This window comes from Eurypyga helias, unplaced genomic scaffold (assembly GCF_000690775.1).
Source record: "Eurypyga helias isolate BGI_N326 unplaced genomic scaffold, ASM69077v1 scaffold39541, whole genome shotgun sequence".
NCBI lineage: Eukaryota > Metazoa > Chordata > Aves > Eurypygiformes > Eurypygidae > Eurypyga > Eurypyga helias.
In genome coordinates this window covers 1-14,113 of record NW_010230879.1, presented here as the reverse complement: position 1 = coordinate 14,113, position 14,113 = coordinate 1, and the positions used below count along the sequence as shown (strand labels likewise).

The following is a 14,113-nucleotide window of genomic DNA, read 5'->3' as shown; positions in this document are numbered from 1 at the left end:
TTGCTTTCTGCGGCTGCAACGGCATCCCAAGTGTTAGTTCTCTCAGCCACTCCCGCCCTGACGGCAGCAGGCACCGCCGCACCTCGCCCACCCGGGTTTCACCCCCTCTGCTCTCAGATTGCAGCTCCCACGGATTGCAGCCCGAGGATTTTAAGTGTTATTACAAGCTGTGGGTGTATGAACACCCACCCTGCCCAGAAAGCAAGGATGTACAGACTGGGAAGATGGGCTGTTGAAAAAAATGTACAATTTGGGCTTTTTTGGACAGCCTTTTCAATTACATTTAAACAAATCTGCCCATTAAGCAAATCCTCCCAACGTTAATGAACCTATGCTTTATTTTTGGCAAAAGTAATACGTAAAAGGGTAGAGCTGTCCAAGTTCCTTGCCTCCACTGGTATGGCTTTTCTTACCATCCTACACGTTTTGCAATGATTGTAGCTCTTCCTCTCCTTTTTCTGTCCAAAATCAGGTAAGCAACAAAAGATTTCCACACCCTCAGCAAGCCCTGAAGCACATCAGAGCCGCATTTATTTTTACAGCTCCAGTTTAAGTCACATCCTTCCTGCTAGGTCTTAGGGCAAAAACTTCCTTTCCACCCCCAGTGAAGTTTGCTGCTTCTGTTAATTCCACTGTTGTGCTTTTTAGCTCAAAATTACCACTTTCTGCCTCGCTGTGTGGTGCAGGATGCTCTGTACGAGCGTCTCTTTCTGGAAGCCCCACTTTGTGTTCTCTCTTCCCAGCTGCTGGGATATTTTTCCCTTGGGTGTTGGCTCATGGCGAGTGCTCACATCCTCATTAGTCTGAGAGTGCTTTTGGGATCGAATGGACTGGGCCACCCTGCTTTTTCCTGTCCCCTCCTTCACTCAGCATAACCCCACTATTCCTTTACCTGCTTTGGGAGAAGTCCAAACACTGACCTGTTTTCTTCCTTTCATGCTCTTTGTGCCTCTTCTGGGAAGATGACAGCCTGTCTCCTCGGACAAGGAATCCAGCGCAAGGCAGTCTCCCCTCCTGCTCGAGGGGGACAGCACTGAAAAAGAACATGCAGGGTAAAGTCCCTCAACGATTCGGGGATTCTGGGCCATCACAGTCGCGCAGTGACAGCCCGGTGGACTCCATACCCCGGGCCAAGGCTGATTCTGGTGTTCACCCAGCGTGCTGTCAGTGACACAGCCATCTCCCTACCACTCAGGAGCCAAGGCATTTCTACCCAGTACCCCAAAAATTTACCCTTGGCCTACCTGCTGTGGCAGAAGAATAATTCTTGAGTGGAGTCCCCTATGGTGCAGAGGTGCCTCCAACAGCAATCGCCATTTCAGAGAGATAAGGCCTATTTGTGCTTTCAGGTGCAGCTCACACCGACGCAGAGCTCATCTCCTCCATGACGCAAAAAATCACTATGTTGGAACAGAAAATAGAGAAACAAGGACAAGAAATCCAACTGAAGGTAAAAAACCTGCCCCTTACCAAACCTGTTGTGTGCCCTGCATTGACAGTTAAAGCCACAGTACCATTACACCTGCTCAGACCCCGTTTGGGCCAAAACAAGTTAATCTGTAGCCTGCTCTGTTAATTACACAAATTGCATAGCAACAGAGCAATAGTATCAGTCCACGGGGTGGGAAAGTGGACAGTCCCTGCTGCGACTTCTTAAAGTGAAGACTCTGAGCACCTTTTCACTGATACCAGGAACTGTTTTGGCTTCTTCCTTTTGCTTTCTGAAACAACAGCTGCTCATACAGCAGAGTCACCCCGGAGCCAAACTCTTCACATCACTGCAGCTTTGAATAAATACCTGCTTCTTTTTAAGTGGTAGCTGCAGAGATGGGGGTTTCATTTCTCATCGGCCACTTACTGCAGGTGAGAGCACGGGCTGTGCCTGAGCAGGAAACACAGAGGCACGAGTGGGTGTCTGTGCCTACAGCTCTTGTGCAGATGGAGGAGGGGAAGATAGATCAGCGTGTCGCTCACCTATTCTTGGAGAAGTGTGTTTATATCCCACCCCTCGTTTGAGGCTAATTAAGGTATTAGTGAGGTGATAGAGCCTTTCTGACCCCTATTTTGCCGGTCTCTGAGTGGGGTGGGAGAACATGTACCACTGACTCAAGCAGCCAGGACTAATTAGTGCCTCAGGGTCCCTGCAGGCCGAAGTACTACACAAGGTCATTATTTGTTCTGGTCTTGAAGGACAGGAGGATTGCTGAGCTTGAAGAGAAGATGAGGATTCTTCAGAAAGGAGAAGGTAAAAATTGGTCTACCCTTAGTACCTTGCTTCTACTTGTGGGCGAGCTAGAGAGCTCGTGGTACTGCAACAGAGCAGGCCCAGAGACCTCCCCTCTGAGCCTTCCTTGCCTCAGAAGCCCAAGAGCCTCTCTGGTGAGTGGTATCAGTTACACACACGTGGAACCATTTGCCAAAGCAGATCTGCACTTTATACTTGCATCTGTTACTCGGCTTTTCTGGTACAGCGCAAAACATTATTTCCTGACCTATTTTCTACAAGTTTCCATGCGCATAGACCAACCACAGAGATACCTGAGGATAGTCAGAAAAACCAAACAAACCACAAAACAGAATGGTAAATACTGCAGAGTTCAAACAAGCTGGAAAAACAGGGCTACTCGCAGCTAAGCGAAACCAAACATCGACTTGGAGTCACAAACAGTATTACAGGTCCAGGCTTACTTGTCCCATAAGGCAGCCTAAGCCTAAATTGAACCCAGCTTTGAGTGAGTCACTGAAGGTCTTCCCCTCCGTTCAGTTCCTTGGAATGCAGCAGCTCTCCAGCTGAGCCCGGACACGTTTCCTACAACGGCTGAACTACCTTGTTAGCACAAAGCTGTGGCGAGTTCTTCATTTCCTGAGCAGCCTACAGGAAAACGTCCATGAAACCACAAACATGTGTTTTGTACCTCGCTGTGCATTATTCTAGCCATTCAGCCTAGGTTTGTGGACCCAGCTTTAGTGGACACCTGCTCATTTTCTTAACAGGTCCCTTAAGACTGAGTAAGCCGGGCAATTCGCACGGTGTAACTGCGAACGGCACCGCTCACATCAGCTTACCGCAGCATAAAGCTTCCCCAGTATCGTTCACAGTGGTAGTTTCACAGCATCGTTTTAGTCTGCCAGCATCTTTGTGCTGCAGGTTGAACTGCCAGGGAGCAGCACGCTCCTGTGTCGTACGGGCTCGAGGTCACTTACGGTACAGGCTGCTGGGGCGTCTGCGTGACGTGGATTATCTATAGCTCTTCTTTAAGGCTGTACATAGTAAATATTAAACTCAAGTCTTCCCTTCCAGGCGCTCCTGAGTCATCCACAGCAGAGGAACTGGAAATTAGGTGTCTTCAGCTGCAGACCCAGGTCTGGGAGATGGAGGTGAGACACCTGTTTCACTTGCCCTAAGCCACCTGCACCTTTGGTGTGAGATCACTGCAGTCCTGGGCTGCTTGGCACTCTGATCATCACAATTCTTCACCTCACCCCCCCGAAAAGAAAGAACAGGTTGGATGGGCAACTAGGGCAGCAGGAGTTTTTAATACAGAAACATTTGTGCCTCCTGCAGGCCTCTTCCTTTTCATTTCTAGAACTGTAGAAATACATTTTGCTGCAGTCTTGGGAGATTGCTGTGTCACTACAGAGACTTTCACATTCTCCCTTTTCCTACTGCTAGTAGAACTGCTACTACGACTCACCCAGTGAATGTTTGTCTGCCAAGGCCACAGAGGCCCAAGACAATCCTCCTCTCTCACCTCCTCTTCTGCTTCTCATGGTCACAGCTGATCACCCTCAGGCTTCCATTTATAGTTTTCTGAAGCTCTGGTCTACAACACTGATTTGTTTCTTCTTCTCACAGCGGTTTCTAAATGACTATGGTCTGATTTGGGTTGGAGAGGGTCATGAACAGCTACAAGATTTAGAATCGCTCAAGGATGAGGGAGAGCTGCCAGCAAGGAGCCTGTGGAAGCCAGGTAAAGCCCCAGCACCCTCTGCTGAAGCAGCTATCCCAGCTCCTGCTGCATACTTAGAGAAGGTATGACATTCCCCAGAGTAGATAAGCATCAAAGAACCAGAATTTGGGTCTTCAGAACTTGCAGTCGGGTGCTGAGGTCACCAGTCCATCCCGGGGACAGAGACATGGAGCAATTTAACAGGAGCTAAGCCAGGCAGAACCTTGGTATTTTGTGTACCGACGTTCTGTAAGCTCTGCCTAGGGGAAGAGCAGAGAACCCGCCGGCTCAGCCCTTTGGAAGGATACCTAAGGCAGCAGCTGCTTCCCAAAGAGTTCACATACCATGCACGTTTGACGCTTGATTGCTCTATCACCGCTGACGTAAAATGGGTGGAAAACAGAATCAGATGCTTTGTGTATATCGTAGCTGTAGTAACTTACCCGTATTGTCTGGCTCCATCGGAGACTATTGTTTGCTTTTCCTCCCAAGCGCCACGTGAGTGGTTTAATTGAGACCTGACTGTGCTCTGTGGGGCCCAAGCCTACTTGGCAATGGCTTCTTGGGAAGTGCTAAGGGAGGAAAAAACCGAATCATACTTGGGCTCTAGAGGCAACGCTGTTTCCTAACCACCATGCACGTACTAGCCAACCCACCCTTCCCTCCCTTGGATGCAGGAGGGGAGAAGACAAGGGAAGCAATAGAAACAACTTTCATTTTCAGCTCCCTTTTTAAGGGAGATTTTCCACACCTCCTTTATCAAATAATAAAAAAGGAGAACAGAAAATACTAAGACTTTACATCTGCCTGCATTTCTTCTTTCATTTCCTCTTCTATCCCACCACAACTCTAAACTGCTTCACCTACCGCCCTCCTCGAGCACCCAGATAAACACCCTCAGCGAGAGAGCAATCTGCTGGCGGCAGGGAGTAGGCTGTGTTTACGCTGGCGTTCCCTCAGCAAACCTGCCCTCATCCGTTTACCCCGTCTGGTTAATCCAACTTTTTTTACAAGCACGACATTAAGGTGGAACACAACACTTCTGCAGGTACCCCCAGAGGCAAGAGCCGAGCGTGGCGGCGTCTCCAGCTGGCTCTGGAGTTCTGCAGCAAGAGGGCTGCTTCCCCACTGCCCTGCCCTCGTGGTTTTGCACACATTCTTGTAAACCTGGCAGCCGCAGCAGTGCTATTGCATCACTCCTTGCACAAAGACCGACGGGCAAAAGGATGGAGAGGCAGTGCAGACAGCCCCAAAAAAATATTAGGACTCAAACGCATCTCAAATGCACACAGAGGTGCAAGTTGCTCAGCTGGCATCCCCTTCCCCCCGTTAACGCTGACCCCTCTGCCGCAGGCGAAGCAGCTGCTGCCGACCACCAGGTTGATTTTGATTTGGTCTTGGAAAGGGTGAAGGATCTGAATGTGCTGGCTGGAGAAGGCATTTCTCACATCGAGCACACGCCTGGGGGTGCTCGGCTGAGACGGCCAGAACCTGTCCCCCTCACGCTGTATCAAAATGGGATCGTCATGTCCAACGGACCCTTTCGGCCCTACGAGGACCCATCCACACAGGTATGGAAAGGGCTGGCGACAAACCAGCCGTCCTGCTGTCACTCGCTGAGCCTCAGGAAAGGGCATGTGTAGGAAAAGGGCTTGTGATCTTATCTCAGTCCTAAAAAAAGCAGCTACTGAGGCCTCCAGCTTCTCACCTGCGTTCCCACGGTGCCTTTACACACCAGCACCTCTTCGTGTAGCGCTTTTTAGAGGTGAAGTCCTTGATGCAGACTTTTCTGCGCAGCAATAACACAAGGGGCCCAGAAGGAATAGGTCACTCATGAGATAAAAAGAAGGTCTGAGGTATGACCACGAGCTCTCATTTTGTTTCAGCAATGCCTGCAGGACATTACGGAGGGTTATTTCCCATCAGAGCTGCAGACGCGCTACCCAGACGGCATCCCTTTGCAGGTAAGCCGTGCAAAACCCTATTCGTCACCTTTGCGAAAGAAATCTCTTGCTTCCCGGGAAAATCGTTCAGGTTTACTTTCACCGATCTGCTGGATCCTTCCCATGGCAATTAGAACTTGAGGTTTCGGAACAACGGCATACACGCAGCTAAAACCGGCACACGCGTGTCTTGGGGAAGGGGTGGCTGGGAACACACCTGCTAGAGCCGTTACAGGAAATAAGTGAGTCCGAAGGGTTTCTCTGCCTCAGTGAATCCGGATTTGGAACAAGACTTCTGAGAGCACGGCAGGCTTTGTAGTACACGCAGCCTCTGCAGAGCTGTGTAGCAAAAAGGAGAGAAAAAAAAAAAAATCACAAATAGTTCCCCTAGAAAACCTTTTAAAAACCAGATTGAACAAGTATCTCTCAAGGTGGACGTCGGGAGAGTTTATTTTGGCACAATTTAAATGGATTTGGCCACCTGAGGTTCTTTTGGGCCCCACTTTTCTGATTTCTCAGAAACAGCAAGAAGCCAAGGCCACATGTTCAGGCAGAAAGCGGGCGGAGAGCCTCAGAGGATGCAAATCTAGGTCTTCAAGTGCAGGCGAAACGTGAGCAGGCACAAGCAGAGGGGTGCACCTACCCACTGCCACGAAGAAAGCAGGGCGCAGCGGCGGAGTATGATGTCAGGGCAGCCGGGGTGAGGTGGTAGGTGTGGTACTCCGGTGGAAGAAGGAGGATTGTGCAAGGCTCTTGGGGCTGTGGTTCCCTATAACCCGTGCATAGCTGGTCACGTCTGGAAGCCCACAGGACAGTTACCTGGGGTAAACACAGGCACAGAGCGCATCCACCTGAGATACAGACAGTGTCAGGGGAAGATAAGCAGAACCCAGACGGAAAGATTGCCCCTATTTTTACAGCTTTCCCCACTGCCACGTGCCTCGGGGCAGCACTCTGCCCAGAAAGCGAACCGTAACAGGGGCTGTCAGGAGAAGTGTGGGCAGCAGGGCGAGGGAGGGGATTCTGCCCCTGTACTCTGCTCTGGGGAGACCCCACCTGGAGTGCTGCGTCCAGCTGTGGAGCCCCCAACATCAGAAGGATATAGACCAGTTGGAGCAAGTCCAGAGGAGGCCACGGGGATGCTCCGAGGGCTGGAGCCCCTCTGCCATGGGGACAGGCTGGGAGAGTTGGGGGGTTCAGGCTGGAGAAGAGAAGCTCTGGGGAGACCTTAGAGCCCCTTCCAGTACCTGAAGGGGCTACAAGGAAGCTGGGGGGGGACTTTTTCCAAGGGTCTGTAGTGACAGGACAAGGGGTAATGGGTTTAAATTGAAAGTGGGGAGGTTTAGATGGGACATCAGGAAGGAATTCTTCCTGGAGAGGGTGGGGAGGCCCTGGGACAGGTTGCCCAGAGAAGCTGTGGATGCCCCATCCCTGGAAGTGTCCAAGGCCAGGCTGGATGAGGCTTGGAGCAACCTGGTCTAGTGGAAGGTGTCCCTGCCCATGGCAGGGGGGTTGGAACTGGGTGGTCTTTAAGGGCCCTTCCAACCCAAACCATTCCATGATTCTATGATTCTTCCCTGGTTTGTTAGAGCCACCTGACTGTCCCCACAGCAGCTGCTTACTGCCAGATCCCTCCTCGACATCCCTCGATCCCTCCACATCGCTTTCTGCCAGAGAACTTTAGCAAGTGTGGAAGCAGACACGGAGGAAACATCAGGTCCAATCACATTTCTTACAAGTCGTGGGAAGGAGCAGCTGCCCAGGGGCTGCCGAGTCGGATGATCAACTACCCTGCAGTCCGGGTGGGCTGTCCCAGGGACTCGGGGGATCTGCCAGGGTTTGTTTTGTTAGCCTGTAGGAGCTGAGAAAGCATTTCACTTGAGGTTGGACAACTGGAACAGCTCCCAAGGAAGCAGCGCTCTCAGTTTCATCTGGCGTTTACAACTCCTAGTTATGGTTGCTGTAGTTTATTGTGCTCGGATTCAGCAAGAACAAGCTTTGCAACAGTCAGATTTGCTCATGGCGGTTGGCCTTAATTCAACAGGTCACGGACAGAAGAGACGTCATATTTCAGGAGAGAGACCATCCAGGGAGTTTTCCTGGCCACGGCCAAGTGGTTGGCCATTCAGAATCAAGTGAGGTGCAGGAAACCATCAAGCTCCCAGGTAAATTCTTAATCCTGCATCAAAACCAAAGCAAAATCCTAAAGAGGAGAATCAAAACCTTACCGGGGCAAGTGCAGCTGGTAGGAGGGGAATGTGTAGGGTCTCGGTGAGGAAGCCCCAGTGTTGCTTCAGGAGCTGGGAGCCAGGCAGCATGCGTGGCATCCTCTCATCATTCAATCCTCCTAAAGAATGAGACGCGACAAGTAATAAAAGCCCACAAGATCAGCGGGTTTCCAAAAACGTATCTGCCCTGCACCTTTCTGAAAGGCCAAACTCCTTCTAGCTTCCCCTTTATCAGCATCAAAGGATGCTGAGGGGACCCTGCAGATCAAACCCAACAAGCTCGTTCCGCAGAGGCAGCCATCTTCGAGCCAGACTGCTCTTAACTGTACCAAACACGGGATGATTCCTCCTCCGTGAGGGAATACGGGACAGAAGGTCAGGCCCCAGATTCCTCATTTTGCTTCTGGATTCCAGCAGTCTGGGTAAGCAATACCTGTCAGGGTTGGAAAGTCAAATGCAGTCAGTCGTATCGGCAGAAAATAGCAGGTTCATGCATGTGTACTAAAATAAAATATACAAGTGCGTTGCCCATCAACAACATCTTCCTGTTTATATGAACTTCCTCCTTCATCTCAAGGCCATTCACAAACAGAAACTGTGCTAAATGATTCCTTTACTTAAGTAGTAAAAAGAAAATAAAGAGCTGGGGGAGGTTAGAGCTCTCCCTGTTGGCTGCTGTGCTCTCTCATTTCACCACATCTGGGGGTAAATTGTTTTGTCTAAAGGGTCACACAGGGGCACATCTCCCCTCTGCTCTGGCAGGTCCCAAAGTCTCCTCGGAGCAGTTTCTCAACAAGCTTTCCAAGCCCTCAAAACACAGAGAAGCGACGGATGTCCGAGGCTCAGCCAGAGCAGCGCAGCAGGTACGAGTGGACCCCACAGACACTCACAGGATGAGGCCAGCAGTGATTCCCTGGGCTCAGCACCCTGTGGCCCCGCTTCCTCAGGCCTCTCTCCGCTCAGCGTAACTTCCTCCTCCCGGAGAGGCTCCACCAGAGCACACGTGGCACTTTGGCACCTGCTCCTGGACTCTCCTGGCGCTGGTTGCTCTGTGCAGAGCAGGCAGCAGTGACGTTCACCTGGTTTGGTTTCAGGGCTCCGACGGGGTGCGGAGCAGCCCAGAGATCCTGGTGGAGACACCCAGGCTGTCTGCCCTGGAGAGGTACAGGCACAGCCCCTTGCCCTGTCAGGCTCTCACCTTCCCCCTATTTCATCACTGAGCGTTTATTTCAGGGGTTTCAGCTGAGAAAATAAATAGACTTTCCTCTTTTATACCTTAGAACTAGAGAAAAAGGCTAAGTTTGGTCTTTTGGGGAGACCAACAAATTGTTTGTGGTAAACCTGCCATCTTTTACATCTCTAACAAAAGCTTCTGTTGTCCAAAATGTTACTTGTTTATTGCTGTGAAGCACTTTTCCCCACAGCAAGCCAGGGCCTAAGAGTTGGAAACCATCTAAGCAGCTGTTTGAGGTCATGTTAAATAGGAGAACCCCTCCAGGAAACCGATGCCGGAGTGGGAGGTCATGCTAACAGCCCTTTTCCACTCACAGTCTTGTGGCAAGACAAGACCCAAATAGCTAATGAAAAAAAACCCCACCCCAAGCAGATTATTTTTAATCAGAGAAGTAGGGCGAAGCACTTCCCAGCCAGCCCTGATCTAAAATGAAAGAGCTAAAAAAGGTCAGCAACCCTCTTTCCAAGGCACCTTTACGCAGCGAAAGCAAAGCGGCAGTTTGGTCCGCAGTCAGATCCTTCATCTCAAGGACGTTCCCAAACGTCAAACACCTCTCCCCTGTTTGGATCACCCCGGCAGCCCAGAGGTTCTGCCCGGTGAGCAGAGCCCTCGCCCCTCAGCTGACAGGATTTTCTGACCTCCAGGGTGAGGACAGCTGAAGAGGCTGAAGCTTCTGCCCCCGACGTCTGTGCTCTCCGCGTCAGGTCTGAGAGCGGAGAGCAGACGTACATCGTAAAGATGCTGTTCACCGAGACCATAGGGGACCTGCGCCAACACCTCGCCCACATCAGGTAGGCCTGGGGCTTCCTCCTCGCTCCCCAGCCGGCTCTGCAGAACCCCAGGGAAGGTTTCTCGGCTGCAGCTCAAGGCTCTGGAGCTGTGCTGCAGGCAGATTGGCCTGAGCTGTAACCCCCAGCCCCCGGTGGGGCGGCTGGCCAGCCGCTGCTGTGGCTCCAGCACCAGAGATGCTCTCTGGGCAGCACTGCCAGGGTCACGCTTTGCTCACAGCGTTTCACACCTGCCTTTCCCAAACAGCTGACACAGCAGAAGAGAGAACTCTCTTGTGGTCTGAAAACTGCCACCTGACCCAGGTCCCTCCCTGCCTTTGCCTCCTTCCAGCTGCTCAACAGCAGTCACCTAACTATGGCCAGCATTCCCAAGGTGGTGGTGCAGCCTGGAAGTTGAGCTGCAGCCTTCAGCTTGGCCGCTGGATCTGCTGCTGGACAAGCACCACGCTTTGCCCAGCCAGCTCCCTATCCCAACGCACTCAACACTGCCCAGGGGCTCACACATCCCTTCGGGGACAGTTCCGAATGGCTGAGGGGGACCCCTTTGCTCTCCCCTCTTCCCACTCTGCAGCTCTGGCCTCAGTCTGAGCATAGGATGAGCTCAGTGCTGTTGGGATGCTCCTTTCCCCAGTGCAGCTGTGCAGCCTGGAACGGCCGCTCGCGGTTTGGGCAGGAAGCCCTTTCTCTTCGGCGCAGCCTGTGCTCGCGGAACGGTCTCTCCCTCCGCTCTTACATAACCACAGCTGGATCGGCCAGGGCATGCCGGCAAAACCTTGGGGGATCCCGTGTGTCGGAAAGATTGTGCTGTTCTTTCCTAGGGGTGGAGACTCCAACTCATATGAGATCATCAGTACCTTTCCCCAGAGGGTGTACGCAGACAACTCCAGGAGCCTGCAGGAATGTGGCCTGATCCCCAACGCCTCCTTGCTGCTACGGAGAAGGGACCCCTCCCAAAAGAGGGGACAGGGCTTCAAACAGCCTAACGGTTCCTAACAGGAGCTGCTCGCCGCAAGCCCTGCAAGAGGAGGGAGCTGCCTGGCACTGTCAGCTGTTACAACCTCCCCTGGCTGGGAGGAGAGGAGAGGGGTGTCTTTGCAGATGTAGGTTCATTAAACTGTTACCTGGGACAAAGAGAAGAGCTCAGAGGCAGCGCTTCGGCCTCTCCCTTCGTGGGTGGACGCTGATACCCAAGACAGGTGGGCTCCTCGCACAGGCCCGTTTCTGTCAGCTCAAAGCCCAGGCCTGGTTTCTCACCTCTGCCGGGGGTTACCCAGGCTGATCTCACCAGCTTTACATGGTACCAGGCAGCTACTCAGCTGGGCTGGGGGATTCTCTGTAGCAGCAGGACAAACAGCCAGGGTCAGCTTGCTTTCCATACACAGCTGCTCCCTACAGATAGCAACAGCACTTACACCATGAGAGAACAGGCTCGGTTCTATGGTTCCTGGTGAAGCTAAACCCAAAAGGCCTTGAGCTAATGCAATGCTGGGGCTGAGCCAGACTCAGCTCAGCCAGGAGATCCTGCCACTGGCTTTCCTGTACGTGAACGACTCCTTCCCCTTGGACAGCCCCCAGCTCCAGCGGGGCCCAGGCTCGCAGCCGCCAGCCTCCCTCCCTCCGCAGCAGCTGCAGCCGGGAGCTGGGTGCTGCAACAGGACACCGTGTCATTGGAGAAGAGCATAATCCCTTCGCTGCTTCCGAGTAAAGCATCTTCCTCCCTCTCACCTGGGCTGAGGCTGCACTTTGCAGGCCCCTTTTTCCCAGCACATTCTTCCCGTTTCAGCCGTGACAAGCTCCCACTTGACTCCCAGCCGATGACACTCCCACTCCTGCAAGGCAGGTTCCCTTTTCGCAGGGGCCCTGCACACGCTGCCACCCAGCCCTCTTTAAAGGCTCCCAATAAAACCACTGAAGCCGCAGCGTTCTCTCCCATTAATAATTCAAAGGCAGAGTTGGTGTGGAAGGGGGTGGGATCCGAGGGCACAGGGACCCTCCTATAAAACAGCCTTTTCCACTGCCCCTCTACATCCTGGTCTACAACCCAGGGGGTAGTCTTGGTGCCAGGGGTTTGGTTTTGGCTCACGTTCCTGGCTGAAGCTGTCCCTCCCCCTGGGCTGCCGCTCTTACCCCGCAGAGAGGAACGCTCGAGAGAGGTACCTGGCACTACCGCGCCGTAGGATATTCAGACAAGTCCTGCGAGCCTTTGATTAGCGGCAGCGATCTAAGGCGTTAAGATCTTTGTGTCAGGCTGCAGCAGCAAGTACAACTGACTCAGCTTCTCCCAGCTGGAAATGACTCGGAATCGTTAGAGGGTGATGCTTAACCTGCAGTCAAAATAAAACCAGATTTAAAAGAAACCCACGAGTACCGATGTGAAAGGTACGGTAACATTTAATAGCATCTCGGAAGACAACACTGGTTATAAACTTGCTTTTTGGCAGGAAAACAAAATGCACTTGGTCCGGGTTGCAAAAAAAGCCGACTCAAAAAGAGGAAAGATAAGACAGCCGGAGCATCAGCTGTCCCGGAGCAGCCCTGAGCCATCACCACTCACGAGGGAGCCCAGGCACGGCATCGCCGTTGCGGCGGAGGGCGGACGGAGCGGCACAGGTCCCACGTCTAGGCCCACCTGCCCTCCCGGGCAGCCTGCTGAGTGGCACCAGCCTTCGCCCCCAGCCCCTGCCTTCTCCCTGGTGGGTGGTCAGACCCCCAGGCTTTGTGCAGTATTTTTGCATTCAACCAAAACAAACAAACAAAAAAAAAATCAACTTAGTTGCCATAATCTCTGCAGTTGAGATAAAGGAGAAAAAGGAAGTGAGGCAGCAGGATTTACAATTTTAACAGCAACTGGCAGAAGTGGGAAGTAAGATGCAAGCCTAAGCCCTTCCCTCCCGAAGCAGAAGCTCTCCCTGCAGAGGAGAGGGCTGACGGCCGGCCGCACTTCGCACAGCCCCAGAGGCTTTGCTGTTTACAGAGGCACTGGAAGCTGCGGCGTGAGCCAGGCCCGGCTCTGCTTCAAAGGCCATGCGCAGCGAGCATCAGACTTTCTTTGGATCCCTCTGAGATGATATCGGGGTTAGGCAGGAGGGAATCGGAGGCAGCTGCAATGAGTAGTTTTGGTCATGGGTTTTCCCTATGCTGGGATACAGGTCGCAGTTCCAGGACAGCGCTGACAACCTGGAAGTGAAGGTGGTCGGAGATGAGGGTGCTCAGGAATGCAGGTAGAGTCCAGGATGGGAGGGAGACCGGGGCTCAGGCCAGCTTCAGGAATTCCTGCAGGGTGTTTTGCTCCACCGCTTCCACAAAGAGCTCGTAATCCTGCGGGGAAAAGCCACACGGTCGCTCACAAGGCAAGAGAGCGGTACGCTCCCGCCGCGCAGGCGGCATGGGGTCCCCTGGGCACGCGGCACAAACCGGTTCGCAGGGGCGACAGTCGTGTGGAGGACGACAGGGGGGACAGCCCCACGGTCACCCAGAGACCCCTGCCTGGGTCCCATTTTTCACTATGCTCCAAATACTCATCCGTGAGCCTCACGGAAATGCCTTTTGAAAGGCGTCTGGAGACCGCTCGTAGCAAAACGAGCTTTAAGGGACCTTAAAATCTTTAAGGTCCCTTCCAACCCTAACCATTCTATGATTCTAAAACCAAAGGGATGGGATTATCGCCCACCACCCACCCTCCGAGGGGCTTATCCCCAGCGCAGAGCACGAGCCTTACCCCACAGTAGTGGTCTCCGTTGACGATCTGGGGTGGAATGGCTTTGGGGTTGCCTGCCTTCGCCCTCATCTCCTCCCGGAGCGCGTTGTCCTGGGAAATATCCACCAGCTCGTACTTGATGTTTTTCCCATCGAGGATTCTGGTTACTTCGCTCTGTTGGGATTTGATCTGGAACCCGGGCGGGAAAGGCGGGTTACGGGGAGCTGGAGCAGAGCCCGAAGGGCCGGCGTGCACCCCAGCGTGCCAGCCGCA

The 14,113-nt window shown here is 52.8% G+C and overlaps 2 protein-coding genes across 2 annotated transcripts; one reads left to right on the top strand and one right to left on the bottom strand.

Annotated features, from left to right (window-relative positions):
• Positions 1-1,349: 1,349 nt before the first annotated feature.
• On the top strand, positions 1,350-11,126 carry UBXN11 (UBX domain protein 11; the record flags this gene model as incomplete). The annotated part of the gene is given in 12 exon segments (XM_010160886.1): positions 1,350-1,450; positions 2,191-2,245; positions 3,302-3,378; positions 3,857-3,971; positions 5,304-5,521; positions 5,837-5,914; positions 7,938-8,058; positions 8,884-8,984; positions 9,216-9,283; positions 10,000-10,146; positions 10,962-11,089; positions 11,092-11,126. Coding segments are annotated over 12 exon segments (1,244 nt in total), but the record flags the coding sequence as incomplete, so codon positions are not given.
• Positions 11,127-12,948: 1,822 nt separating this feature from the next.
• On the bottom strand, positions 12,949-14,029 carry SH3BGRL3 (SH3 domain binding glutamate-rich protein like 3; the record flags this gene model as incomplete). Its single annotated transcript, XM_010160885.1, has 2 exons — positions 12,949-13,461; positions 13,862-14,029. Coding segments are annotated over 2 exons (234 nt in total), but the record flags the coding sequence as incomplete, so codon positions are not given.
• Positions 14,030-14,113: the final 84 nt, after the last annotated feature.